The sequence below is a fragment of the Pipistrellus kuhlii genome, unplaced genomic scaffold, assembly GCF_014108245.1.
Source record: "Pipistrellus kuhlii isolate mPipKuh1 unplaced genomic scaffold, mPipKuh1.p scaffold_m20_p_6, whole genome shotgun sequence".
Classification (NCBI taxonomy): domain Eukaryota; kingdom Metazoa; phylum Chordata; class Mammalia; order Chiroptera; family Vespertilionidae; genus Pipistrellus; species Pipistrellus kuhlii.
In genome coordinates, this window is record NW_023425562.1 from 22,159,128 (window position 1) to 22,186,909 (window position 27,782).

The 27,782-nt window shown below is 51.1% G+C and overlaps 2 protein-coding genes and 1 long non-coding RNA gene across 24 annotated transcripts in view; 2 read left to right on the forward strand and 1 right to left on the reverse strand.

The window, feature by feature from the left end:
* Positions 1-26,208, forward strand: LOC123651498. The gene is made up of 2 exons (XR_006740267.1): positions 1-37; positions 25,734-26,208. It is a non-coding gene; the product is annotated as an uncharacterized LOC123651498 (long non-coding RNA).
* ZNF335 (zinc finger protein 335) overlaps positions 7,533-27,782 on the reverse strand; it is a 33,530-nt gene continuing 13,280 nt past the window's right edge. For 13 of the 21 annotated variants that reach the window (XM_045574383.1, XM_045574384.1, XM_045574380.1 and 10 more), the window contains 11 exons: positions 25,426-25,685; positions 23,736-23,847; positions 23,290-23,655; positions 22,455-22,597; positions 22,219-22,373; positions 21,976-22,079; positions 21,806-21,883; positions 21,562-21,645; positions 21,411-21,476; positions 21,246-21,327; positions 20,727-21,154 (listed from right to left, as the gene is read on the reverse strand). In XM_045574383.1, the coding sequence (XP_045430339.1) occupies positions 21,027-21,154; positions 21,246-21,327; positions 21,411-21,476; positions 21,562-21,645; positions 21,806-21,883; positions 21,976-22,079; positions 22,219-22,373; positions 22,455-22,597; positions 23,290-23,655; positions 23,736-23,847; positions 25,426-25,685 (1,578 nt within the window). In that variant the 3' untranslated portion in view covers positions 20,727-21,026. Of the gene's footprint in view, positions 7,545-13,675; positions 14,946-20,726; positions 21,155-21,245; positions 21,328-21,410; positions 21,477-21,561; positions 21,646-21,682; positions 22,080-22,218; positions 22,374-22,454; positions 22,598-23,289; positions 23,656-23,735; positions 23,848-25,425; positions 25,686-27,782 lie in introns of those variants that run through there. The other 8 variants (XM_045574382.1, XM_045574387.1, XM_045574386.1 and 5 more) reach the window with 8 other exon arrangements.
* Positions 11,480-20,145, forward strand: PCIF1 (phosphorylated CTD interacting factor 1). 2 transcript variants are annotated; one of them, XM_036418539.2, is made up of 16 exons: positions 11,480-11,618; positions 12,570-12,712; positions 12,801-12,925; positions 14,024-14,161; positions 14,326-14,456; positions 14,583-14,737; positions 15,377-15,524; positions 15,618-15,701; positions 15,948-16,047; positions 17,057-17,219; positions 17,858-18,030; positions 18,167-18,253; positions 18,333-18,517; positions 19,231-19,324; positions 19,418-19,593; positions 19,679-20,145. In XM_036418539.2, the coding sequence occupies exons 1-16, from the start codon at positions 11,590-11,592 to the stop codon at positions 19,908-19,910; spliced, it is 2,163 nt and encodes a 720-aa protein (XP_036274432.1). In that variant the 5' UTR covers positions 11,480-11,589; the 3' UTR covers positions 19,911-20,145. The 2 variants fall into 2 exon arrangements, with proteins under 2 accessions (XP_036274432.1, XP_036274427.1); XM_036418534.2 differs by having other exon boundaries at positions 19,231-19,593.

Below are 27,782 nucleotides of genomic sequence, written 5' to 3' on the forward strand. Positions count from 1 at the left end.
AGGCCAACGCTCTATCCACTGAGCCAAACCGGTTTGGGTTGACTTTTTCTTTTTAAAAATATATAAATATATATTTATTGATTTCAGAGAGAAAGGGAGAGGGAGAATGAGATAAATACATCAATGATGAGAGAGAATCATTGATCGACTACCTCCTTCTTGCCCCCCACTGAGGATCAAGCCCCAAACCTGGGCATATGCCCTGATTGGAAATAAAGTTGTGACCTCCTGGTTCACAGGTTAACACCCAATCACTGAGCCATGCCTTTCTTTCTTTTCTTTCTTTCTTTCTTTCTTCTTTCTTTCTTTCTTTCTTTCTTTCTTTCTTTCTTTCTTTCTTTCTTTCTTTCTTTCTTCCTTCCTTCCTTCCTTCCTTCCTTCCTTCCTTCCTTCCTTTCTTCCTTCCTTCCTTCCTTCCTCCCTTCCTTTCTTTTATATATTTATTTATTGATTTCAGAGAGGAAGGGAGAGGAGAGAGGATAGAAACATTAATGATGAGAGAGAATCATTGATCATCTGCCTCCTGCACCCCCCTCACTGGGGATCGTGCCGGCAACCTAGGCATGTGCCCTTAGCCAGAATCACACCTGGGATCCTTCAGTCCGCAGGCTGATGCTCTATCCACCGAGCCAAGCCAGCCAGGGCATGACTTTTTCTTTTGATAATAAGAATGGGCTACCATCTTCAGCTTGAGTGTGTGTGTGTGTCTCTCTCTCTCTTTATTTTTATTTTTTCAAGGCCTCCCTAACAACTGTAAGAAGCACCCCGAACATTCCAGCATCTTGAAAAAATTTTCACGATGTTCTAATACTACACAAATGCTGACATAAACAGACTTTGATCTGACAAGGATTGCCAGCCCTTTATCCAGGGATCATGAGGACATCTTAGCCCTCCAGTTTCCCTCCTCTCTTCACCCAGCTAGATCCATAATTCATCCCACCCCACCCCCAGTACTAAATTCTGCTACTCTGTTTTCTCCATCTCAGATCATGGCACCACCCTTCACCCAGATGCTCAATTGAGTAAAAAACAATAGGAGTCATGTTTAACTCCTTTTTTCTTTCTACCACATGTCGGTAGATAATTGTGTCTCCAACTCCCAAAGATGTCTACATCTACTAGTATACTTTCTCTTTCATTTGCACCAACGCTAGTCCAAGCCATTTTCATCTTTTGCCTTGACAGCTTGCCCCAACTCCCTGCTCCGCTATTGCCCCTATAGTTCTATCTTCTGCACCAACCAAAGCCATCTTTAAAAATAGAAACTATAGCATTTTCCACCCCTCTAAAAACCATCCACTGCCCTCTCCTCCCATGGCACACAAAATAAAAGCTGCATTCTGGCCATGACCACCGAAAGGGTCTAGCTCCTTCCTCTTTATTGCTCTACTGTCTACCTCTGTTTGGAAAACACCAAACTCTCTCCTCCTCGAGCTGTCCATGAACCCTTCCCTCTACCAGATACATCTTTGCACAGAGATCTTCGCATAATTGGCTTTCTTCATTCACTCAGATCTCTACCTCAATGTCGCCCCCACCCAGAGGCTTCCAGCATCATTACCCATCATGCTGTTCAACTCTGTTTTGCCTGCTTCTTCCAGCAGACTGTGAGCTCCCTGGGGTGGGAGCCTGAGGTTTCCCTAGCCCCGGCACAGGGTCTGGTCCATGGAACATGGTGGTTGTTATTGTCTGCAGACCCTTTGAAAGGAAGAGATTGTATCCCAGACCGTGTGGCCCTGGCCTGATGATCCCCTGAGCCGCTAAGCTCCCTGGAGCTCCTGCTGGCACCACCATTCTCCTGTTTCTCTGGGGTTATCTGCAGCTGGTCTGCAGCCAGGAATGTCATACTTTCTTAATCTCTTTGGAGCCTGAGCAACCCTAAGGTCGTGGGAGGCGCCCCTCCTCCTCAGCATCTCAGCTGGCTGTGCACAAGGGAGGCCTCCCAGGCCCCTTCCTCTTCAGGCGTCTGCCCCAGGAGTGTGCCTGTGGGTGTTGGGCACCCCCAAACCCATGTGCTTCCTGGTGTGGGAGAGGCTGCCGGCCAGCACGCGCTCCCCCTAAGTGCCCGGAGGACAGAAATCAGACCTAAAGTTAGGGCACTGGTTCTCAAACCTTTGCACGTGAGCAGCTTTTAGGTAGGGAGTCTTTGTCTTTGTTCTGTTCTGTTTTGAATACCTATGCCTGGGCCTCGAACCCCAAGATTCTGGTTCAATTGGTTTGGGATGGACCCGGGTGTCAGTGAGTGTTTTCCAGCAGGCCCTCGCTGGTGTGGCTCAGGTGGGCCTCCTCCTGGGCACCAGGAAGTGGTTCCTTGGGCTCCTGGTCGAGGGCACATGCCCGGGTTGCTGGCTCCACCCTTGGTAGGGGGAGTGCAGGAGGCAGCTGATTGTTGTTGAGCACTCACATCGATGTTTCTCTCTAAAAAATCAGCCGAAACAGGTTTGGCTCAGTGGATAGAGCCCTGCCTGCGACTGAAAGGTCCTAGGTTTGATTCTGGTCAAGGGCATGTACCTTGGTTGCGGGCACATCCCAGTGGGGGGTGTGCAAGAGACAGCTGATCCATAATTCTCTCTCATCCTCTTTGTAAAAAAATCAATGATATATTAAAAAAATAAAAAATCAATAAGCCAATTAATTGTTCTTTAAAAAAAAGTTCCTCAGCAGGTCGTAATAAAAAAAGACCAACAATAGCAAGTATTGGCAAGAACCCTCATACTTTACTGCTAGGCATGTTAAAATAGTGTGATGGGTTTGGAAAAACATTTGGCAGTTCCTTATAAAGTTTTATTCTACAGCGATTCCACTCCAAGGTCCCGATAAGCTGCCCTCCACCCTTATCCTGTATCGTCCACCCAACAAAAAGGAAAATGTATGCTCGCACAGACACTTGTACTTGAATGTTCACAGCAGCTTTATTCATAATAGTGCAAACAACCCAAATGTCCACCAGCTGGTAAACAGATAAACAAAATGTGAATATCAATACAATGGAAGACTGTCCAGCAATATAAAAAGCATGAACTCCTGATACATGCTGTGCACATGTATGAATCTCAAATACATTATGCAAAATAAAAGAGGCAAGACAAAAACTACATTTTATATTATCTCATTCATATAAAAGGTCTGCAAAAGGCAAATCTATCAAGACAGAAAGCAGGTTAGGCCGAAACCAGTTTGGCTCAGCAGTAGAGCGTCAGTCTGCGGACTGAAAGGTCCCAGGTTCGATTCTGGTCAAGGGCATGTACCTTGGTTGCGCGAACATTCCCAGTGGGGGGTATGCAAGAGGCAGCTGATCGATGTTTCTCTCTCATCGATGTTTCTAGCTCTCTATCTCTCTCCCTTCCTCTCTGTAAAAAATCAATAAAATATATTAAAAAAAGAAAAGAATAAAAAGAAAACAGGTTAGTGGTTAACCTGAGATGGCGGCTGCAGAGAGGGATTGACTGTAAACAGTCACAAGAGCTCTGGGTGGCCAAAACCGGTTTGGCTCAGTGGATAGAGCGTCGGTCTGCGGACTGAAAGGTCCCAGGATGATTCCAGTCAGGAGCATGTACCTTGGTTGCGGGCATATCCCCAGTGGGGGGTGTGCAGGAGGCAGCTGATCGGTGTTTCTCTCTCATTGATATTTCTAACTCTCTATCCCTCTCTCTTTCTCTCTGTAAAAAAAGAGCTTTGGGTGATGGGAATCTAGGACTGAGTTGTGGTGATGGCTGCACAACTGTGTAAATTTATTCAAAATCACTGAACTCTCTTTTGGTGACAGCAAATCTAGTGGCATGCAAATTACATCCCAATAAAGCTGTTCAAAGGCCCTTCCCAGCCAGGACTGAGATCTCTGGGTCAAAAGCCAAGTGTCCTAGGAACCCCTCCACTGGACCCCAGCTCACTTGGTATCCTCCCTCCAACCCCCACGAGGGCTCTAAGTCAACATTTCCTCTGATCTCAGAATTTCAGGAAGCTGCCAGATGTCACCCTGACTTTTTTTTTTTGAAGAAGTCTGAAATTTAATTCTGCTGACCCGGCTCATATGGGTGTAAACACCATGGTTCCTGGTCACTCTGCTCAAAATAGAAAAATGGGCATCAGAGGGAGTGGGCATCAGAGGGAGAGGGCAGGATGGTGGTGGGACACTACAGTCACAAACAGTCACAAGAGCTCTGGGTGGCCAAAACCGGTTTGGCTCAGTAGATAGAGCGTCGGTCTGCAGACTGAAAGGTCCCAGGATGATTCCAGTCAGGAGCATGTACCTTGGTTGCGATCCTGATGTGTCCCAACCATCGTCTGGGGAGGCTGAGCACAAACCCAGGGCAGACACTGTACTGGGGTTCTGTGCTTAGTTCGACCTCTACCTCCGGTCCCTGGTTGTGCTCAGGCTGATTCCTTCTCCCAGCACACTGTACCTGTCCACACCTCCAGGATCTGGCGCGGGCTGCAGCCTCCTCCTTCCTTGCCACCTGGAAAATCCCATTCCTTCATCAGGTTCAGCTCCCAGCCACCTCTTGGGAAGTCTTCTCCTTTGTATGCCCACCCCCTGGACATACTCCTTGCAGCTAAGAGCTTATGTGTCTGCTTCGCCCACTCCTGTGTGGACTCCCTGAGGGCAAAGAGCCTGCCTTATTTAGTGCTGGTTCTCAAGGTCCCAGGACAGGCCCCAGCACACACTGGGCCCAGCCCAGCGAGGAGGTGAAAGGGAGCAGGACACCACATCAGACACTGACGGGGGCCGGAGACCAGAGGAGACGCCCCAGTCCCTTCATCTATTCGTGGCCTGAGTGGCTTCCCCAGAATGGCCAGAGGGCCACTCCCTGCAGAAACCACGGTGTGGGGTGGAAGCCTCCCTCCCATCGCCTTCCTGGAGCCAGGCCCATGCCTTTTGGAAACGGCCTTCGTGCACCCGAGACCACAGAGCAGGGCCTCCTGGAGGAGGGAGCTTGGGCCAGCCTGGACGGGCAGCCTGGACCAGGGTCATGCTGGCGCTTCCTCACCACCAGGACCTCGGGGGCTGGAACAGGCAGTGCCCGCAGCTGCTGCTTGCTTTTGCGGAAAAGAACGAGGGGGTGAAGATATGTGGTGGCCTCAGCCTGTGTGTTTATATTTCTGCTTTGTCTCATTGAGGCTGGCTCCCAGCCAGGACTGGCTATTGCTGGAGAAGCCCTGCTTTTCCCAACCATCTCTCCCAACCCAGCCCTGCTGTTCGGAGAGGCTTCCTAGTCCAGACAAGTTGACAGAGTGCCTGTAAGCCCCAGGATCTTTGCTCAGCTGCTTGCTCCCCTTTCAGGAGTGGAGGACGCAGGGAAGTCTGCCAAGTTGGACCACTCGTGCTTTTCTTGGCATCCCAAAGAAATGCCTTGGTGTTCCCATCCCAGAAACCGGAGCCTGGAATAGAAACAGGGATACCCGAAAAAGTCATCCACACTCAACCCAGTGTAGTCTGCCCACAGTCAACAATATTTACTGTCAGGCATGCCACTGGGCGTGAGGCCAACAGGGAAAACTAGCCCTGGCCCTGCCCTTAAGCTCGCAGCCTAGTGGATGAAAAATGGACATAGCTTTGGCCTGTGTGGTGCAGTTGGTTGGAGTGTCGTCCCATGCACCAAAAGGTCTCAGGTTCAATTTCAAGTTAGGGCACATACCCGGTTAGGCATGTACTGGAGGTAACTGATTAATATTACTCTCCTCACCTCGATGTTTCTGTCTCTATCTCCTTCCTTCTCTCTCTCTCTAAAAAAAAAAAAAAAAAAAAAAAAAAAGGAACAGACACAGAGCACAGGCCGATATGGATATACAGGAGAGGGGACCTGCCCCAGCTTTGGTGGAGGTAAGTTCAGGGAAGGCTGCCTGGTGGAGGTGACATGTAAGCTAAGACTTGAAGACTGATTGAGATAAGGAAAGGAAGAGCACATGCAAAGGCCCAGGGTCAAGAAACAACCTGGTACGCCGAGGTAGTTCAAGATGGCTGGGACTGGGTGAAGGAGAGATGGTTGAAGGTGAATAACATGACTGTATGTAAAGTGCGTGGCACAGCCCATCACCAATGCACTACCACAGTATCTCATTATAACCGTGGCCTTGCGAGCTAAGTTTGGGACAACTGATGAGGCATTGATGAGGCATTCAAAGGTTTTAAGCCCAAGGTGACTTGATTAGATTTACAATATGATCAAACTTAACAAGCCCTATGACTGGTGGGTGGATTATACACTAGGAAAGAAGCAAGGTTGGAGGAACAGAAGACCAGTTTGGAGACTACTATAATAATTCAGAAGACAGATATGAGGTAGAAAGCTTCAAATATCCCCCAATAGTAGATATACATTGGAAGACAGAACACAGCAATGAAAATGAACTAATCATAGCTACATGCAACATGGATGGGTCTTGGAAATGCAATGTTGAGCAAAAGAAGGCACAAAACAGGACTGTATAATTCCACTTATATCAAGTTGAAGGAACAGGCAGACAAGACTAGTGTTTAGGGTGCTTGCTTAGGTGACAAACCTAAGTATGTAAAGTGCTTGGCACAGCCCATCACAGAAATAGTGGGGAGATTGCCCCGTTGCGGGGGGGGGGGATTCTGCTTGACAATAACTTGAGTGTTTTACCCAGGTATTCACCTTCTGACAAATACATTTCTATTTTCTGCACACTTCTGTATGTGTGCTATTCTTTTTCTTTCTCCTCCTCCTCCTCCTCCTCCTCCTCCTCCTCCTCCTCCTCCTCCTCCTTCTCCTCTTCCTCCTCCTCCTTCTTCTTCTTCTTCTTTTGACATGTTTATTGATTTAGAGAGGAGAGAGAGAAACATCGATTGGCTTACTCCCCCAGGCATCCTAACTGGGGACTGAACCAGCAATCTAGATACATGCCCTTACTGGGCATCAAACTCATGACTTTCTGTGTGCAGGACAGGCTCCAAACAACTGAGCAGTAGCAACCAGGGCTGTGCATATACTATTCCTGAAAAAAAATTATTTTTAATTTTTAAAATTTTTAAATGAAATTATCTGTGTACATATTTTAACATTGCCCCCCCCCCTTTAATTTTAGTTTTGAGAGAGAGAGAGGAAGGAGAAACATCGACATGCCTCCTGCAGCCCAGATATGTGCCCTGACCGAATGGAACCTCCATCCTGTTGGATGGGACAATGCTCCAAACTGAGCCACTCCGCCTTGGGTTATCTGGGTAGGGCTATTTATTAAATATATTTCTATTGATTTCAGAGAGGAAGAGAAACATCAATGATGAGAATCATTGATCGGCTACCTCCTGCACGCCCCCTACTGGGGATCGAGCCCGCAATCCGTTTGTACCGACAGGAATCAACCTGGGACCCTTCAGATCCGTGACCCTTCAGATCCGCAGGCCGCCACTCTACCCACTGAGCAAAACTGGCTAGGGCAAGAACCCTGGTTCTTATTTACTATTCCTACTGCCTCCAGTTTTGACACTCCCAGCCTCACCAAGCTGTTTGGGGCCAGACACCACGGACACCAGAAAGCCTGCCTCTGGCTCCACATGGGAAGCTCAAACAGCAGGGGGCCTTTTTGTCTTCCACTGCGAAGTCAACACACTTGAGAGACCAGAAGGTGGAGCTAGTGAGTCTGCGGGCCTCTACCAAAGTATTCTGCTTGGAGCAGGGCACCGGGTACCTACGGTAGTAACTGATAGTCTCTTGATGGCCTAGCTTTTGTAGCTGGTTTGAGGTCTCAGTGAAGATTTGCAAAGCAACTAGTGGCCATAAATGTCAGTGTTGGAATGCCCTTCACATGCATTTAGTTGACAATTTCTCAACTTTGTCCAAAGCCATTATTTTACAGTGTAATATTTTTATTTTTTATTGATTATGGTATCACATAATTGTCCTCATCTCCCCATTCCCATTCCCTCCCTTGCCATTCCCCCCCTCCCCCTTGTCCGTGACCACTGGTTAGGCTTATATAATATACATGCATACAAGTCCTTTGGTTGATCTCTACAGTGTAAGGCTCTTTTTTTAAATGAATTGAAATCTTCGAGAGTTCAGTTCATCTTTTATTTTTTTTAAAATATATTTTATTTTTTTTACAGAGAGGAAGGAAGAGGGAGAGTTAGAAACATCAATCAGCTGCCTCCTGCACACCTCCTATTGGGGATGTGCCCACACCAATGTACATGCCCTTGATCGGAATCGAACCTGGGACCCTTGAGTCCGCAGGCCGATGCTCTATCCACTGAGCCAAACCGGTTAGGGCTACAGTGTAAGATTTTAAAAAAATGTTTTAACTGATTTCAGAGAGAGAACAGGAACATCCGTGAGAAACATCAATCGGCTGCCTCCTGCACGCCCCCTACCGGGATCAAGCGCAACCCCAGCATGAGCTCTGACGGGGAATCCATAAAGGTCCCGATTCCTGGGTAGACGCTCAACCACTGAGCCACACCGGTCGGGCTACAGTGTAAAATATAGAATTAGCCAGTTGCAACCAGCAAAGCCATCTTTATTGCCTCCCACTGCGTTCTTTCTTCTACTCAAGAGCACTTATAACCTGTGCAGCCTCATTATGGGAGACCCAATTTGCATGCACCCTGGACATGGAAAGCGGCTGTAAAATCCTAGACAGAGGCCCAGAGAGGACAAGCGACAGGCTGGAAGCGGCGCAGCGCCGGGGCTAGGACCCCGGAGCACCTTGCGTCCGCAGCTACGTCATCAGGACTCCGCCCCCGGGCGGCGTCCGAGCCGGGCCTGCGTTTCAAACCCGCCCGCGCCCCCTGGTGCGAACACGCAATCCAATGCCGCCCCGCACCGCCCACCCGGGTCCTTCCGCCAAGCGGGCGTGCCCGCGTGGGAAACTGAGGCAGGGAGCGTCCTTGTGAGTTCGTTCCTTCCACTATCACACACCCCAGGGCCCGCCAAGCTGTTTTCCCGCTCCTCAGACCCGCATGGAGGAGCAGGGGAAAACGAGAGGTAGAGGAGGGGGCCGAAAAGAAGCGGGGCTTGACGACCCGGACTGTCCTGCCACACTCAAGATGGCGGCCGGGAGCGGCGAGGTCCCTCAGAGGCGGGACCAGCGCATGCGCAGCGCGGAGTCCCGGCCCGGGACACAAGATGGCGGGAGCGGCGCTGGGGAGGGAGAGGCGGAGGCGGCAAAACGGGCGGCCGAGCAGAACGTATCGCCGCATCCCCTCGAGTCCACTTCGGGCAGGTAAGAGCGCCAGGAAGCCGTGGTACCGCTGCGAGCCGGGCCAGGATCCGGGAGTCCGAAGTCGGGCGGTGGTGGCTTCTCCGACGCTTTTCACTCGGGGCCACCGCTTGCTTCGTCTCTGCCGCCGCCGCCATCTTAGGCCTGAGGGTGGGCGGCCGGGCCGGTGGCCTGGGTGAGGGAGGTGGGCCCGGAGAGCGCTGGCGGAGCGGCCTGCAAGGCCCCTCCGCTGCCGCCGCCGCCACCGCCTTTGTGTCGGGCTCCGACTCTGAGTCGCCTCAGCCCGGGGGCGGGAGCGCGCGGCAGGGCGGGGGGCGGAGCCCGGGAGATGGGCCGACGCGCGCGCGCCAAACAGCCCGCCCCCGCTGGGGTGGGGGGAGAGGGGAAGGTGTGCGCGCGCGGGGGGTCGCCCCTCCCTCGCGCGCCCCCGCACCTGCGCACTTTGCAAGTCCTTTGACCCCGCCCTACTGGGCTGGACGGTTCTGATTGGCGTGTTACTGAGACGATCCCGCCCCCATCTTTCTCCAGTCCTGGAATGGACCCTGTGTTGTGGTGGGTTTCTCTGGTTGGTTGCGCTGATAGTTTATCCTTAAACTGCTTGGCTGTCAAACTGCCGTATGCGGGCGGCCAGCGAGCTACAGAATCAATAAAAACGCCATCTTAATAATAATATTTGTGTTTTACTGAGGCTGTAAATATGCTAGACTCTAGGCATAGAGACCATAGAGATTGAGTGAGGTTTATAAATCGGTTAGCAGAAGGTTCTGGAACTTGGGTCTGCCCAACCCCAGCTGGTACTTAAATTTTTTTTTTATTGCCGTCAGAGGGATAGAGAGATAGTAAAATCAGTGATGACAGAGAATCATTGATTGGCTGCCTCCTGCACGACGGAGCTTGAAACCCAGACACGTGCCCCAACCAGGAATCCAACTGTGACCTCCTGGCTCATAGGTGGGTGCTCAACTACTGAGCCATGCCCGTCGGGCCCCACTGGTACTTTGATAAATTACCTGCTGCATCCAAATCAGCTGGGAAATTAAAAAAAATTTTAATTGTAAAAAACTGCTAACGATTTGAAATGGTATAAAGCAAAAAGGCTGGTCATCCCATCTCTCAGTCCCACTCTTCACGTTCATTTAAACACACACACACACACACACACACACATTCTTGTGTACCTCCCTTCCCCATTTCTGACTCCTGAGATGTGAAGTGAGGGACAGGAATCTGATTTTTTTTTTTACAAGCCACCTGGTTCTTATGCATAGCGGGTTTTGGAAACACTGCAGTGTCCCCATTTGGCTTCAGTAAGCTGTGCCGCCTCCGCATAGCTAATCTAACTGGTGCATCAGTATCACACTGTGTTTCTTGGGGAAAATAGTTTTCAGTAAAGATGAACACCCTGTTATATAATGCATTTGCATGTGTGTGTTCGTTAGAGACTTAGTTCAAAGAAGTGTGGGTGGCTGAGAGCTTGTCCTTAATCTGTGATATGTATGGTTGTTCACTTTTCTCTTGTCTTGAGATACTTCAGTTGGCAGGGCAATATGAAGGGTCCAATGTGCAAAATGAAATGTGGGCCCATGGTTAAAAATTTAAATATTTTAAGACAGTGACAGAACATTAAATTAGGCCCAGGGCCCTCATCAACACAGAGCTCTATAGACTGCATGTCTAAGAGGGTGAACCTGATAGGTTGGGAAGCTTGAGAAGAACCGTTTTTATTCCGGGTCCCCAGCTCCCCCACAGTGTTTGAGGGAGGTTTCCAGTTTGCCCATCTTGTTGTTGTCCCTGCTCCGCAGTGTTCCACAGGTCTGTGACTGTTTTCTTTTATTTGCTCTGCAGTTGCTGATGCAAGGAATTCCCTGGGTCCCCGTTCACTCTACTGCTGACCAGCCCACCCACGTGCTGAGCCTTTCTGCAGGCCTCTTCCCTGCCTCTGTGGGACCCTGTGACTCGGGGTCCACCCGGCCAGAGAAGAAAATCCTCTCATGCTAGTATTGCAGACCTTGGAGGGTGAGAAAAGAGGGAACTCGTTCAGCCTTGAGACCTGTGGGCTCAGCCCCAAGGCACCAGGAACCCCTCTTCCGCAGAGAACCAAGACAACTACAGCTTTTTCTCCCCTTGGTCAGTGATTCCAAACCTTTTTGTTAGCATGGCCCCTTTCTGTTGTATGGATGTCCATTTGCTCCCTGCATTTTTATTTGCCAAACTGTACCCATGAAACAACCATTCACTTTTCCCTTTCCAAATTAACAAAAGATGTCTCCGACTGAGTGTACAATAAAATCAATGTCCCAATGACTCCTATGATGTTGTCAACAGCCAATCAGAGCTTCTGATCAGCATGAGATAATCAGTGTGACCACAGTGAATTGATAAAATTTCAGCAAGCAAAGATAACTGATGTTTAAATGTGCCTTTGTGGTCTTTCGGTGGGTATGTTTGACTTCTTTGGGGTATTGTGACATATTGAAAACACCATGAGGATCACCAGTCTGGTCACAGTTGGCCATCTAGGAGTCTGACGGCCAGGTTGGGAACTACTTTGTTCATCGAGACATGTTGGGTGTATTTTTGGTGGGGTTTGTAAGTAATACACATCTGAAGGAGCTGACCTTCCTGGTATTTAAATAAAATTTCACCTGGAGATTATGAAGGACTGACTTCAACATTCCTCGATTCCACTGGTTCCTTTTAGCAACAGATTGCTTCCCGCTTCCCGCCCTACAGTATAAAATGAGGCTCTATTTCGATGTCATGTCCCTTGTGGGTTGTGCTTTGTGCCAATTAGATTTTACTGGACAGGAGCAGGAAAGAGGAGGCAGTTCCTTCTTGTGGGAATAGCTTCTCAAAGGTAGACCCTGTTCTGTGTTGTCACTTGATGCTTTGTAAATATTTTCAGTAGAGCACAGGTACCCTGCTGAGCACTCTGGAGAGGGCTAAACTGGACCCAATTCCAAGTCCTGGGAGTTCTGACAGTTTAATGGGGAGACAAACCCAGCTCATAGACCACAGACTGAGTGCTACAATGTAGATATTTATAGCCCTACGGAGGGGCTCTGCCTGCCTTGCTTGGGGAGGGAAGAGTCAAGGAAGGCTTCCTGGAGGATGAGAACCTAGTGGCAAGCCAGGCAGAGAATTAGGGAAAGCATACTTCAGGCAAAAGGAGCAATAGGAGTACACCCATTTTACAGTTGAGGAAACTGCAGCTTAGATTCCAGGGCTCCTATGGCACCACGCTGTCCCTCCAGGACGGCACGGGATTGATTTCCCACATCTGCAGGTGATCACTGGGGCCCTCTAGGTTGTAATTGCAGGGTGGTGGGTGGAAATGACCTCCATGCCCTGATGGCCCTGACACCCTTTGGTTCTGTGTGTGGCAGGTCCAGTGTGGGCGCTGAGATGGCCAATGAGAACCACGGCAGCCCCCGGGAGGAAGCATCCTTGCTGAGTCACTCCCCAGGCACCTCCAATCAGAGCCAGCCCTCTTCTCCAAAGCCCATCCGCCTGGCACAGGACCTCCCAGGTACTGACAAGGGGTAGTGGCAGGGTGGCGGGGTCAGAAGGGTGGCCCAGGAGCCCTGACCCAGGCTGGGTTCCATGCTTGTTTGCAGAGGAGCTGGTACATGCGGGCTGGGAGAAGTGCTGGAGCAGGAGGGAGAACCGGCCCTACTACTTCAACAGATTCACCAACCAGTCTCTGTGGGAGATGCCCGTGCTGGGCCAGCATGACGTTATTGTAAGTTCCAGCCTCGGGCAGGGTCTCACAGCAGCCATTGGCATCTGGATCTTCCCCAAATGTACCCTGAACATTATTATTCGCCTTGTTCTGGGGGTACTATGACAACAGAACAGTCTCATTCTCATGGAATCTAGACTCATATAAACAGACTAGAATAGTGTGATACTGAACTGTACTACACGTTGGGCACTGTGCTGGGGATGCAGTGTGAACAAGAAAGACATGGTCCTGCCCTTGAACTCAGGGATCTACTGGAGGGGACTACTAGGATTACAATGTGGCGCTTTTGTGAAGGAGGATGTTAGGGTGCATCAGGGATCCTGACTGGGTCTGGCGGGGGGGGGGGGGGGGGGGGGGGGGGTTCCTGAATGCTTCTCTGAATTAGTGGTTAAGATAAGAAGGTTGGTAAGGGGAGGGCACGCGCATTCTGGGATCTTCGAGGTCATTGTGGTAAGGGAGGTACGGGCAGTCTGGTGGGAGCATGGGCTTCTGGATCTCTGTCAGTTTGGACAGTCTTTCTTTTCTTAGAAACAGTCAAGCCAGTTGGCATTCCCATTTTGCAGATGAAGACATTGAGGCTCAGAGAGGCAAAATGACTGGCCCAAGACCTCACAGCCAGTAAGAGGCAGACCCGGATTTGTACCTGATGTGATTTCAGGGCCCACTGCCCACCATCACTTGCATATTTTGTCACCAAAGGAGTTCCATCACAGGGCTTCGCTTTTTAAAAAACAAGTGTTTCTTGAATTTTCCTTTCATTCCTGACTTTTTTTGGTTCTTAAGGAAAACACTAACACGTTGAGTGCTGACCTCATGCCAGATGTCACATTAAGCTGGTCATATTCATTGACTTGTTTAATCATCAATCAGTGGTGAGGTATCATGGCCGTTTTGAAGGGAATTAGGAAGGGAAGTAACTCTCAAGGTCACACAGTTGCAAGTAGCAGGCAGGAGTAGTGCCCAGTGTTCTGCATCCCAGCCCCCTGTTCTTCTCTGAGGAGTCGGAGCAGGGGGTGGGGGCCATCAGGATTCCGCAGTACTGGGACTCCTAAGCTGCTGGCTCTGGTTGCAACTCTGCTGGTCTCCCTCCTCCAGTCGGACCCTTTGGGGCTGAATGCGACCCCACTGCCCCAAGACTCAAGCTTGGTGGAAACCCCTCCAACTGAGAACAAGTCCCGAAAGCGGCAGCTCTCAGAAGAGCAGCCAAGCGGCAATGGTGTGAAGAAGCCCAAGGTGAGTGCCTGCAGCTTCCTGTAGGCAGCTAGCAGGTTCCCTGCAAGGGCTGGGCATTCCAGGCCAGTCAGGAGGGGAGCCCAGTGCCCAGCGCCCCAGTGTACACAGCGCTGGAGCCATCGGCCAGCTCTTCTAACTTGATGCCTTTGACTCTTTTGCTCCAGATCGAAATCCCTGTGACACCCACAGGTCCACCGGTGCCCAGTTCCCCCAGCATCCCAGGAACCCCAACACTGAAGATTTGGGGAACATCCCCTGAAGATAAACAGCAGGCAGCTCTCCTCCGACCCACTGAGTGAGTCCCTGTTGATTGGCTTGGGGACACCCATTGTTGGTGCCTACGACTGAGGTGGTGGTGATGGGTAGGGTGCCCCTCCTCCCTTTTCTCTGCTTTCCTCATTGCTCCTCTCCATCCCCCTAGGGTGTACTGGGATCTAGATATCCAGACCAACGCTGTCATCAAGCACCGGGGCCCTTCCGAGGTGCTGCCCCCGCATCCTGAGGTGGAGCTGCTCCGCTCCCAGCTCATCCTGAAGCTTCGGCAGCACTACCGGGAGCTGTGCCAGCAGCGAGAAGGTAACTGTCTCCTGGCCTTGGCCTTTGTTTTCATCCACCCTTAGCAGGAGCAGGGGTTGGCCAGTAGGGCTTGGGAATGGCACTCTGGAACCCAGTGGTTGAGCATGTGCTATGGGGGGACAGACCTGTTGGAGTCCCAGTTCCACTAAGTGCTGGTTCTGTGGCCTTGGGCTCCTCACTTAGCCTCTCTGCACTTGGGTTCCATCATCTGTAAGATAGGGACAATAACAGTGCCTACATAAAGGGTGGCTAAGGTCAGTAACAAAACAAGAAACAATTATTGACACTTTCAGAATGCTTACTATTTGCCAGGCACCGTTCAGAGCCTTTTTATGTATTTGTAAAAGCACATAAAAAGAGGACCTACCTCACAGGATTACTACAAAGAGTAAGTGGAATGGAAAGTGCACAGTAAATGGTAGTTTTAATTAGTAAATAAATCTGCCTAAGTTTGCTGAAATATAGACATCCCTCTCCCTTTCTTACCTTATGTAACATACTTTGAAGAACTAGTGATTGTCAGATGTTGCTTAGAATGGAAGCCTGACAACAGCAGTCATGTCTTATTTCCTGTTGCACCTCCAATGGCCACACAATGCCTCCTGAATTCAGACCTTCATTAGTCTTCCTGTTTTGCAGGCATTGAGCCCCCTCGGGAATCTTTCAACCGCTGGATGCTGGAACGCAAGGTGGTGGACAAAGGCTCTGACCCCATGTTGCCAAGCAACTGTGAGCCAGTTGTGTCGCCTTCCATGTTTCGTGAAATCATGAATGACATTCCCATCAGGTATAGTTCCACAACTGAGGATGACCCAGGGCTATTTAGTTTGTGCCCAGTTCTGTTTAGAAGGACTCTAACCCTGTCCACTCTCTAATCTAGGTTATCCCGAATCAAGTTCCGGGAGGAAGCTAAGCGCTTGCTTTTTAAATACGCAGAGGCGGCCAGGCGGCTCATCGAGTCCAGGTTTGGCTTTCTCCTGCCCCCAGCAGGATGGGTCTGTGAAGAGGGGCTGGTTCCACAGGCCATTGGCTCACACTCAACAGAGCTGTCATTGTGTTCGATGGCAGAAGTGGGGTTAGCTCCCAAAGGCAAAAGAGAGGCTGTGATGTAAATCGAGGAGTTGATAGCTAAAAACCACTGGAAGTGGGATGGGCGGAGTAAGGAGGTTAGAGCAGACCCTTAACCGCTGGTCCCCGTGCTCTCTGGCAGGAGTGCATCCCCTGACAGCAGGAAGGTGGTCAAGTGGAACGTGGAGGACACCTTCAGCTGGCTGCGGAAGGACCACTCAGCCTCCAAGGAGGACTACATGGTGAGTGGCCCTGGATAAGGTCAATGGGAAGGCTCTGTGGCCATTTCCTCCCAGAAGCCCACTCTGCCTGCCCAGGCTGGGCAGGGCCTCAGGACGACCTGCTCAGCAGATCAGCAGACCTTTGACACTCATCAGTCCCCAAACTCATGTGAATAGAACTGTTTGTCCAGGCTCCTGACTTTTCCCCAAAGAACATTTCCATTAAGATTCTTAATGGAATTTTGTGCTTGGCTACCATCAGTAGCTGCCTTTTCAACTTAATGAACAATCAACATCTTTTGGAAACAGACTAACAAACTGTCTTTTCTTAGATGTGTGTGTGTTCATATATTGAAGAGCTACCACAAGATTCAATTCAACTCCCTACTTCAATGTGTCCAAAACATTTTTTTTTTCTGGTCCAAACCCATCTCTTCTTTAATTCACCAGCACTAGCAATGGGCTCTCTTTTCAGGACTATTTTTCACAAGAGACAAGGTTTCGCACCTCACGATAGTAACTGTGTACTTGACACGTAGAGACTGACAAAGGTAGGTGTGTGCTCAATAGCCAGAGTGACTCATTTTCACTCATCCAACTTTCACATGTGTGACTCAGCAAAATTACAAATGCCCGTAATTATTCTTGCAAGTTATTAAAAGCTCAAATTTCAAATCTACAATGATCAAGGAAGGATCCCATTCTGTAATGATCTCTCTCCAATAACTACAAATGCTTTGTAAAAGGGGACTATGCCCAATTGTCTGTTTCTCTACCAAGAATCATGGGATCTGGCACAATGTAACCCCAACATTAAATTATGGCATTTATTGGACACTTACTCTATATATGCCAGGGGCTTGTTAAGCCCTTAGCAGGAATGACCATATTTAATATTCCAGCTGCCTTGCTAGGTAAGTATTTCATGTGTCCTTAACAGTGAGAGAGAGATTCAGAGACCTAACGACACAGCTAGTAAGTAGCAGAGCCTCCCCTGCCTGCCAGCTCACCAGAGCTCTGTCTCCTCCAGGATCGCCTGGAACATCTGCGCAAACAGTGTGGCCCCCATGTCTCGGCCGCGGCCAAGGACTCTGTGGAAGGCATCTGCAGTAAGATCTACCACATTTCCCTGGATTACGTCAAACGAATCCGAGAGAAGCACCTTGCCATCCTCAAGGAAAACAACATCCCAGGTAGGAAGCCAGGTGGAAGGGACTGTACTATGAGCTCTATCCTAGGCCCTGATTGAAGGGACAAGTGAGACAACCTCAAGGCATAGACTGGTTTGGGGTGGCTCATTCCTCCCAGCATCGTCTGGGACACAACCTGCTGTGTACTTTGGCCAGGGTTCTCAGCACTCTTCTAGGAAATGGCAAAGCAATGAGAGGAGGTGGGAGAGAAAGACAGGCAGGGACTGTTAGCTGGACCTTCGTTCAAACTCTGTAAGCCTCAGTGTTCTCAAATTGAGGTATGATACCTGACCAATAGGATCATGTGAGGATTCAGTGGTAAGTTAAAGTGGTTGGCCCCAGAAGACCCCTAAGTGAGGTATTGTAACTACTGTGATGAGGGTGATGCAGTTCTACTTCTGCATGGCATCTGAACCTGCTTGCCTGCCAGGCCCCAAGGCATGGCACATTGACAGGCCACCTGTGCTTGCCTCTACTAATCACCTGGTCCCCCATGTGTCCTTTGTTACTGAACCTTCGGAGCTGCACTTACTCCTCTGTGGGGTGGGACATACCTCCTTGGTCACTGGATGAGGTGGGAAGCCCCTGACACAGTGGACACAGGTGTCCAGGGCGGTCCCTCACTGTTCTCCTATCCACAGAGGAGGTGGAGGCCCCAGAGGTGGAGCCCCGCCTGGTATACTGCTACCCAGTACGGCTAGCTGTGCCTGCGCCCCCCATGCCTACTGTGGAGATGCACATAGAGAATAACGTGGTCTGCATCCGGTATAAGGGAGAGATGGTCAAGGTCAGCCGCAACTACTTCAGTAAGCTGGTAAGAGCTGAGGGAAGGGGGAGGCGGATGGAAGAAGGGAGGGCTGGATCTCTCTTAACCCAGAGTCTTCAGCAAGAGGCCAGTGACAAGGGAGGCACCTGTGCTGAATTGAAACCCACTGCTTTCTGTCCTACAGTGGCTCCTTTACCGTTATAGCTGCATTGATGACTCTGCCTTTGAGAAGTTTCTGCCCCGAGTCTGGTGTCTTCTCCGACGGTACCAGGTATAGGCCGGGGCAGCAGGGGAGGGCTCTTCTGGAGGGGGAGACTGAGCACCAGATGCTGACTGTGGCCATTCTGCAGATGATGTTTGGCGTAGGCCTCTACGAGGGGACAGGCTTGCAGGGATCGCTGCCAGTGCACGTCTTCGAGGCCCTCCACCGACTCTTCAGTGTCACCTTTGAGTGTTTTGCCTCACCCCTCAACTGCTACTTCCGCCAGTACTGCTCTGCTTTCCCTGACACAGATGGCTATTTTGGCTCCCGCGGGTGAGAGCTAGGGGACTACTGGGCCCCCCTGCCCAGGCCTGGGAAACTGTCAGCCAGAGGGCCGATCTTACCTTAGCTAGCTGCTTTCTAAATGCTTTGGAATCCACCTAGGGTGTGGTCCCTGCCTTCACCATGTCAGATACATGACCTTGGACATATCCTTAAACCTCTGGGGGCCTATTAACACCCTATCCCCAACCAAGCCTGTGGGTTTCTTAGTGAATTAGTCTGTATTTGGAATACTGGAAGGAAGAGAAATGGTGATACAGAGCTCAGAAGCCTTACAGACTAACAGGGAGGTGAACATACTAGGAGATGGTCTCCAGCAAGAAGACAGGGCCAGGCCAGCAATAAGGGAAGCTCAGCAGCTAGGGAAATCCTGGGTGTGGCATGTGCTATGGTGGCAGTGGGGTCAGAGATGGATTTGAGCTCCAGCTCCTCTACTAATAGGCTTGGTAGACTTGGGTCATCAAAGGACTTGAGCCTCTCTGTCCTTATATGTCCAATGGATATGGCCACACCTTGCTCTAGGATGAATTAAGGACGAATGTTGGACTCTGGCCTTATCAGCTGCCTAAGCGTGGGGGCAGCACCTATTTCTGGCTGAGTAAATACAGAAACCTTCCAGTAAGAATGAGTGAGGGTCTTGAGGGCAGAGAAAGCTGAGGAACCTGGAACCTTCTGGGACTTAGAATGCTCACCTCTGTCCCCAGGCCCTGCCTGGACTTCTCCCCGCTGAGTGGTTCCTTTGAGGCTAACCCTCCATTCTGCGAGGAGCTCATGGATGCCATGGTCTCTCACTTCGAGGTGGGTATGCTATTCTGGGGTGGGGGATGGCAAGCAAGATTGCCAGCACCTGGAGGGAAGCCTCTGACATCCACCCCGTGCCACCTCCCACAGAAACTGCTCGAGAGCTCACCGGAGCCCCTGTCCTTCATCGTGTTCATCCCTGAGTGGCGGGAACCCCCAACACCGGCGCTCACCCGCATGGAGCAGAGCCGCTTCAAACGCCACCAGCTGGTCCTGCCCGCCTTTGAACATGAGTACCGCAGTGGGTCCCAACACGTCTGCAAGAAGTGGGTTTCCAGGGAGGGCAGGGGGAGAGGGCTGGGTTGATTGGGCCAGCAGAGCCCTACCATGAGCTGCTGCCTCTGCCCGCAGGGAAGAAATGCACTACAAGGTGGTCCACAACACAGCCGTGCTCTTCCTGCAGAACGACCCTGGCTTTGCCAAGTGGGGGCCAACTGCTGAGAAGCTGCAAGAGCTGACCGCCGCCTACCGGCAGTCAGGCCGCAGCCATGGCTCCAGCTCTTCCTCCTCATCCTCCTCGGAGGCTAAGGACCGGGACTCAGGCCGAGAGCAGGGCCCTAGCAGAGAGTCTCACCCCACCTAACACATCTTGCGGGGAGGAGGAGCCCCAGGGTGCTAGCTTGGATTGGTGGGACTCTGCTCTTGGGCTGCCAATGACATAGGAAGATTATGGCTCTGCCAAGGCTCCCCCTCCCTGCCCCCCCCCCCCCCCCACTTCTCACCTCAAACTTCAAGTTCCCTGTAAATAGGCCCCACACCTTCCTACCTTCTGTGCCACCTTGTTTCATTTGTAAAAGTAAATATAGAAACCCTTCAGTCAGACGAGTGAGGGTCTTGAGGGCAGAAAGCTGAGAAACCTGGAGCTTTCTGGGATTACACCCTGTATGTCCAGGTTCACCTCATGACCCCTGGGCCTTAACACCCGACCCAGGGCTCCAGTGTCCTACTCCTCAGCCTGTGCCCAGCAGGTCTGGAGTCCAGAGCCCTGCACCATCTACCTGGTAAATCCCTAACTCCCAGAACTGAGCCTGTGCTAATCCAGGTGGGGAGCTGAGGGCTGGGCTGGCAGCTCTGCCCAGGTAGAAAGTTAGACGCCTGCTGGCCTTGGAACCACCACATTATGTGGGCAGCCAGGTATGTTTTACACTCAAGTCAGGATTCAGGAGGAAATACAGCTCAGAGCCATCACAGGCTGCTGCTCTGGGGCCCAGGGGAAGAAGCTGGGGGCCCTCATGGGCTGTGTGGGGCCACTGTGGTTTAGAGAGGCCGGACTGGATGCTCTGCAGGCTACGCTGCCTCCACCTCAGTCCCTACTTGTGGCTGTAACAGGCTCCACCTGTCCTCTCCCCAAGTCCTTGCCTGCTTCAGGCTGTAGTAGCAAGTGGACAAATGAGCCAGCTAGAGCTGGACTCTGGTCCCTTTATTGAGAGTAAGGCCAGTGGGTCCATCCAAACAAAAATAAATTTCTTTTTCCCAAAGCCTGCCTGCAGGCTGGGGCACCCAGCATGTCCTGGCTGGTGCCCATAGCTGCCCCACCCCAACCCCCATAGCACAGGTCTGGCTCCCTTGGAGTGACAGGATGCTGGCTGCTCAGTATCTGGAGATCCTAGGTGGAGCAGGGAGGTGAGTCCTGGTGGATTCCCTCCACCCCCAACAGGGCTAGCCCCAATATCCATGGTCTGTGTTGTGCCCCTGGGGCTTAGTCATCGGTCAGGGTGATGACGTCGTACTCGATGCCCTGGTGTTGCAGTTGTTGGATGTGTTCAGGCACTGTCTCCTCTGTGCCATACAGGCCCTGGGCTTGGGCCATGGCAGCATCAGCCACCGCTGCCAGGGGAGGGGAAAGGATGGTGAGCTGAGGCTCCAGAAGCTGGGCCTGGGCCCCGGGCCCCATGGTCTTCAGGGTCCAATACTATACCTGTGACAGCCGAGTGTGCTGCAGCTTCTAGCTGGGCCTGTGTGACGAGCTGCTGGCCTGGGGACACAGGAACATACTGGATCTGGAGGGGAGAAGCCAATGAGACCTGGCCTTGGAAGAGCTCTGCCCATGCCTCAGCTTCATCTGGTTCCCCAAGGGCCCTACCTGGGACTCCTGAAGGAATGGAGCTCCTTGTTCGTACTGGATGTGCGTGATCTGGCCCTCCTGTACCTGGAGAGAGGAAGCCAACTCGGTGATCCTAGAAGGAGGTTGTCCATCCTCCTCACATCCCATTCTCACCCGAGGCCTGGCCTACCTGGATGTGATGGCCCTCTGGGACCACAACATATTCCTGAGGGAGCAGGTGCTGAACTCCGTCCTGAGAAATGATGTACTGTACCTGGAGGGTGGAGAGGCAGGTGCTAGGGCAGAGGGACCAGGGACACCACTGGCCGTTGCAAACACTCATCCTGGGAAGGGTGGCTTGGAAAGTATTGCTCCTCCCACTGTGGGGCCTGGTGGAGGGGCACTCACAGCTGAGGTGTTCAGCAGTAGCTCACCTGGTTGTCGGAGGTCACCAGATGCTGTACTGTCTGGCCATCTGCTGTGGTGATCTCTTGGATGTAAGTGGCTTCCTCCTGCCACAGCCAAGCCAGCTCTAGCCTCAGCTCTCCATGTGCCCCACCCCTTCCCTTGACCTGCAGGCAGGGCCCCCAGTGCAGGCTCTCACCTGATTGGTCACTGTCTGCTCCTGGGCCACGATGATGTGTTCCTGGCCCAGTGCCTGCTGTAGCTGCTCTTGGCCCAGGACCCCATGACTGGACTGGAGTGCGGCTGGGCAGAGAGGGGAGGGTGTTCACTCAGGGGCTCCAGGAAAATCTGAAATGCCCCGGGCCCCACCACAGCCCAAGGGTGCTCTCTAGGGCAGAGGCTTAAGTGCCTGGTCTACCCTGGGTCCCCTGGGGCAGCTCACTGTGCAGTGTGGCCAGTGTTTCGTCATCACTGTTCAGGATGATGGTCTGGGTGGGGGTCCCAGCTGGGGCCCGAGCAGTAGGGGTCCCTGCCTTTCTCCCATCAGGACTATGTAGCCGCTGGATGTGAAACTTGAGGTGCCCGTTCCGGTTAAAACTGCAGGGGAAGGACAAAGTTCTCAGAGGTGGCCCTACCATGCGTGCCCGGCAGCCCCAGCCTGTCTATACCCAGCCTCACCGCTGCCCGCAGAGGTGGCATGAAAAAGGCTTCTCGTTGGTGTGGGTCAGCATGTGCCGCCGCAGGTCCTTCTTGTTTTTGGAGGCAAAGCTGCACTGGCTACACTGGTGGGGCCGCAGGCTTAAGTGCTGCACCATGTGGGCCTGCGGAAGGGGCAGAGTAAGGGGCATCAGCTGGGTCCGGACGGACAGCAGTCAGGGAACATGTTCTCTGAGGTGAATCAGGAACTGGGCAGAGTACAAACCAGACCGAGCTTTGGTACTGGTTACCTGGGAAAAGCCAGAGGCTCTGTCATTAGATCACTGGGAAAATCCTGCCCCTGCTCTCAGATGCAGTTTATCCATAAGGGTACAGGTAGGGACAAAAGGACCTCTAGCCATCTCCCTCAGCCCTGACATTCTCGGGCCCTAGGCCCTGCTCCCTTACTGAGGTAGTGTGAGCATTCAGTGTGTGGTTGGATCTGAAAACAAAATCCTTGGGTGAAGGGGTTTTTGGGAGGGAGCCCCCCAAATTGGATCATGAACCTGCCCCAGATCCTCCCTTGAACTCTGCACCCTCCGTATTCTGAAAGTCTCGAATTTTCCTCAGCATGATATATGCGGGCCCACCTCCATGACATCTCCTAGCACGCCAAGTCCACAGACATGTTCTTTGCCTGTGCTCTGCCATGTGCATGGTGCACTCTGGGGACAGGGTCAGGCATCAGTCATGTCTGGTCTCTCCCCAGACTGAGCAACCTGAGAAACTTGCCGAGTTATCTCTAACTAGAGAGGGCTGGCTCAAGGGGGCACTCAGTTAAGGTTTGTGACAACGGAGCACAGGGAACAGCACCTACCCGGACCTCAGGCCATTGGCGGGCGCTGAAAGGGCAGTCCGGGCACTTGAAGGCACTCGGCCCGGCATGGGCCCGCTTGTGACTCTCCATCTCAGCTCGGCCATAGAAGGCCTCGGCACAGATCTTGCAGGAAAACTTCTTTGACGCTGCAGATGGTGGGGAGGCGGGCACTACCAGGCCCAGGGCTTTACTAGTTGTCGGAGGTGGGGAGGCAGAGCCTTGGGGGTCTTCTACCGGGTGGGTTGTGGCTGGAGATGGGGGCTCAGGACCGTCTCTGGATGGCCCCCCACATTGTAGCAGTGGCCACTTGGCTCCAGAGGCCAGGGCATCAGAACTTGGGAAGGAGATGGAGCCATCTGCAGTCAGCTGTGGAGATGGGAGCATGAGGCACCGAGGGAGGGAGGGATGGGAAGGGAAATGGGGTGTGGTGAGCTATCCAGCCTCACCTCGATGTGATGCAGTTGGGTCCCATCGGCTGCCATGATGTAGTGGGTGCCAGCTTCTTTCAGGGTGTCACTCACAACCACAGCCTGGGCTGCCTCTCCTGGGGGCTCCTCACTGTGGGCAGAGAGAGGAGGGTGAGTCAGGGTACTAGGAGGGGATAGAGGACCCCAACAAAGTCATCAGCTGAGGGGTGATTGCACCACAGATGGATCCCTGGATTAAATCCTGGCCCCTTTGCCAGCCGAACTTCTACTGTCTCTGTCATTCGTGCTGTGTCCAGAGAATTGTCTTGCTCACAAGTGGTAATCCTGCCCCTTGATGGGCATGATGGAGTGGGGGTGGATGGCCTGAGGGTTCCTAAATCTGGTCCAGTTAAGAGAGGTGGGGCTGACAGGGACCACAACCCAAGAGTAGAGGGAGATGCTGAGATGACTGCCCAAGTGCAAGCCTAGCCAGACTCCCATCCCAACTACATAGTTTGGTGCTTGAATCCAGGGCTTCCTCAGATTGCCCAGGGGTTTGGTCAACAGATGAGGTATAAACAATTCTGCCCCAAATTCACTCTATGTGGAGTAAGCCATGAGCAGATGCCAGGCCTCCAATGCCAGCAAGAGGCCAGAGTTCATTCCAAAGGTCAGAACTGGAAAACACCTTCAGGAATCATTCAGAACAAAGAGCACAAGGACTTTGGAACCAAAGGGAGCAGGGCTAAAATCCTCACCTATGTGGCTGACCTTAGAGTTATTTTACCTCCTTAGCTCGTTTCCTCATTTGTGAAGTGAGGAAATGTGGATCTCACAAGAATGGTGTAGGTAAGTTCACAAATGTCAAGTGCCTGGAACATCTAAGTGGCCGAAAGATCACTTCTGACCTCCTGAGGAAGATAGCACTCCCCTATGGTACAATCACTTTATGTATGCACTAGAGGCCCAGTGCATAAATTCGTGTATGGGTGGGGTCCGGCTGGTGATCAGGGTGGGGAGTCGGGAGGAGATGGCTGGAGGTTGGCTGGCAAGCCAGCCCATCCTGATCAGGGTTTGATCAGGGCCCAATAGGCAGGGCCAACCAGTGGGGAGGGGCTGTGGGCAATTGGCTGATGGGCCCCGCACCCATTGGTGTGTGTGTGTGTTGGGGCGAGGGGGGGCACCCAATCCAGGGGGTGGCCCACAGGCAATTGGGGGTGAGGCTGGCCATGGGGAGGAGCTGTGGGCTGGCTGGCCCTGCCTCCAAATGGGGTGGGTGGGGCTGATTCAGGGCAGGGGGTGTGGGGAAGAGGGAAGAGGGGAATGGGGAGGGGGAAGGAGAGGGGGCCCTCCCGCAAGTGGTTGGCAGGCTGGCTCTGCCCCTTATTGTAGTTGGGGGGGAGGGGGGTTGATCAGGGCAGGGCAGGCTAAGGGAAGGGGCTGCAGGAGGTTGGCTGCCAGCCCCACCCATGACCAGGCCCATTCCCTGGCTGCAGTGGGTGTCATAGCAAACAATGGTCATAGCACCTTGTCATTCTGGTCGTCAGTGTTCCGGTTGTTGGCTTTTAATACATCTGTATATCTATATCTATATATCTATATCTATCTATCTATCTAGAGTAGGATTTTTACCTCCTACCAACTAGGTATGAATGGGCAGGGTCTTCTTGACTCCCTGCTGCATGACTACAAAATGGCTGAAGGGGTCCTTGCAAGTGGCAGGCCTTACCTATAGGGTGTGCCAGGAGCTGATGTCCCCTCTTCCATAGGGGGTGCTGTGATGACACTGTACCCAGCCCCGCCGAATGGACTGGGTGCCAGGGTGATCTGCTGTAGGTCAGAGGGGCCTAGCTGGTTCTCGGCTGCCACATCGTCCCCTGGCTCTGCGACGTGGAGGGTTACCACTTGTGGAGCTGCACTTGCTGAGGAGAGCTGCCCACCAGGGGATGCTAACTGTGCTTCCGCATCCTCTGACTTCACCACGGCCACCTGCAACAGCACAATGCATTCTGAGCAGGTCTGCGCCAAAGAAGCTAGTGTTCAAGGCTCTTTCCTATCTCAAAGCTCACCCAGGCTCTGGGCAGATTGCGCTGCCAGCACTCATTTGCACAACCCTAACTTTGTGTTCCTGCCAAAACACAGCCTGCCTTTCCAGATCCCACCCAGCTGCTGGAATTACACTTAACAAGAAGAGGGTCCAGCAATACTAACCCCCCAGGGGCATTGGGCAATGTCTGGAGACATTTTTTGGTTGTCACAATTGGGGGCAGGCAGGGTGCAATAGGAATCCAGCAGGTAGAGGGCAGGGATGCTGCTAAACATCCCAGGATGCACAGGACGGCCCTGCAACAAAGAATCATCTGGCCAAAGTGCCAAGGTTGAGAAATCTTGGGGTAGAGGAACAAGTGGCAAACCACTTAAGAAAAAAATAGAGTGTGATCTCAGATCTCACTCCAAAGTCTGCTTCAAATGGATTAAAGACTAAATATAATAATAAAACTCAATATGTGAAAAAGTGTGGATAATTTTATAATCCTGGGATAGGGAGATTTTTCTAATTATGACAGAAATATGCTACAACCTAGAACAAAACAAATCATAAAATGAAATCAGGAAACAAAGAAATTGGGGGTGTGTGATTGGGATTTAACAATTCATATGAGAGATAATCCCTTATATACAGAGCTCTTGCAAAGGAATAATAAAAAAGACTTTACAATTCAATTTAAAAATTAATACAGGCCGAGACCAGTTTGGCTCAGCGGATAGAGTGTCGGCCTGCGGACTGTAAAGGTCCCGGGTTCGATTCTGGTCAAGGGCATGTGCCTTGGTTGCGGGCATATCCCCAGTGGGGGGTGTGCAAGAGGCAGCTGATCGATGTCTCTCGCTCATTGATGTTTCTAACTCTGTCTCTCTCTCTTTTCCTCTCTGTAAATAAACAATAAAATATATATTAAAAAAAAAAATTAATACAGGACACCCAGAAGACAGAGAAGAAATAAAATGGTCTATGAACATACAGAAGTTCAATTTCATTTATAATTGCAAAATTATAAGTTATGACCATGAAATATACTTCTATTACACTGAAGAAATTTCTAAAGACTGATGATACCCATTGTTGGCAAGAGCATAGAGAAACATGCTCTAGGGGTGGTCATATAATTTGGCATATCTTTTTGTGAGGCTTTATACCTCCAAACCCACCAATTCTACTTGTAGGTTTTTTTTTATTTTTTAAATAAAAGGTTATGAGCACCTGAAAATGTATGTGCACTAAAGTACTGCCTTGAATTAATGAAAAACTGGAAACAACTCAGCTAATAAAGGATTGACGAGTAAATGTTAGGACATCGGTCTGATGGAAGGATGTGGAGATGTGATGTGGAGATGTTGAGGAGACCTGTATATGCTTGTCAGGCCAAACCCCCCACACTGCTGAGTGAAGAAGACAGGTTATTGATGAGATGACTAGTGTGACCCCATTTTTTTAAGGAACAAAAGGTCTGTTAGTGTGCATATGGACAAAACTGGAGATATGCTTATTAACCTGCTAAAAGTGGGAAGAGAGGAAAGTTAAGAACTTTCACCTTATTGTAGGACAGATGTTCTTTTTGTTTTTTTACAACCATATAGTTTTGTAATTTAAGAAATGCATTATACTGGCACGAGAAGAGCAGACAGGTGTGGGAATCTAGAGAATGATAAAGGGACATTTCCAACCACTGGGGAAAATTATTTGATATATTAAACTAGACAACTTTTGGAAAAAATATTAAGTTAGTCCCCAACCTTTCTGCATACACCAAAAATAAAATGAAATGAAGATTTAAGTGTAAAAAATGAAACCCTAAGAAAAAAAGTCCAAATGAATTTTATATAGTCTTGGGGTGAAGGAGGCCTTTCTAGGGATGAATACTAAAGGCAAAAACGATTAAAGACTGATACACTTAACTATATAAAAATGTAAAACTTCTCTACAACCCCAAATGCCTCAAACTAAATCCTATGAAGATTTCCGGGTGCAACACCAGGCTCCCTCCTCCATGGAGTTTTGTCTGTTCCCAGCCCCTAGCAGCATGTTAC

Excerpts from the sequence above, each read along its gene's own strand:
- PCIF1 (XM_036418534.2), top strand. The coding sequence starts at position 11,590 with ATGTTTAAATGTGCCTTTGTGGTCTTTCG. Across the intron at positions 17,220-17,857 it reads CAAGGAAAACAACATCCCAG|AGGAGGTGGAGGCCCCAGAG; the intron begins GTAGGAAGCCAG and ends TCCTATCCACAG. Across the intron at positions 19,594-19,678 it reads TCCCAACACGTCTGCAAGAA|GGAAGAAATGCACTACAAGG; the intron begins GTGGGTTTCCAG and ends CTCTGCCCGCAG.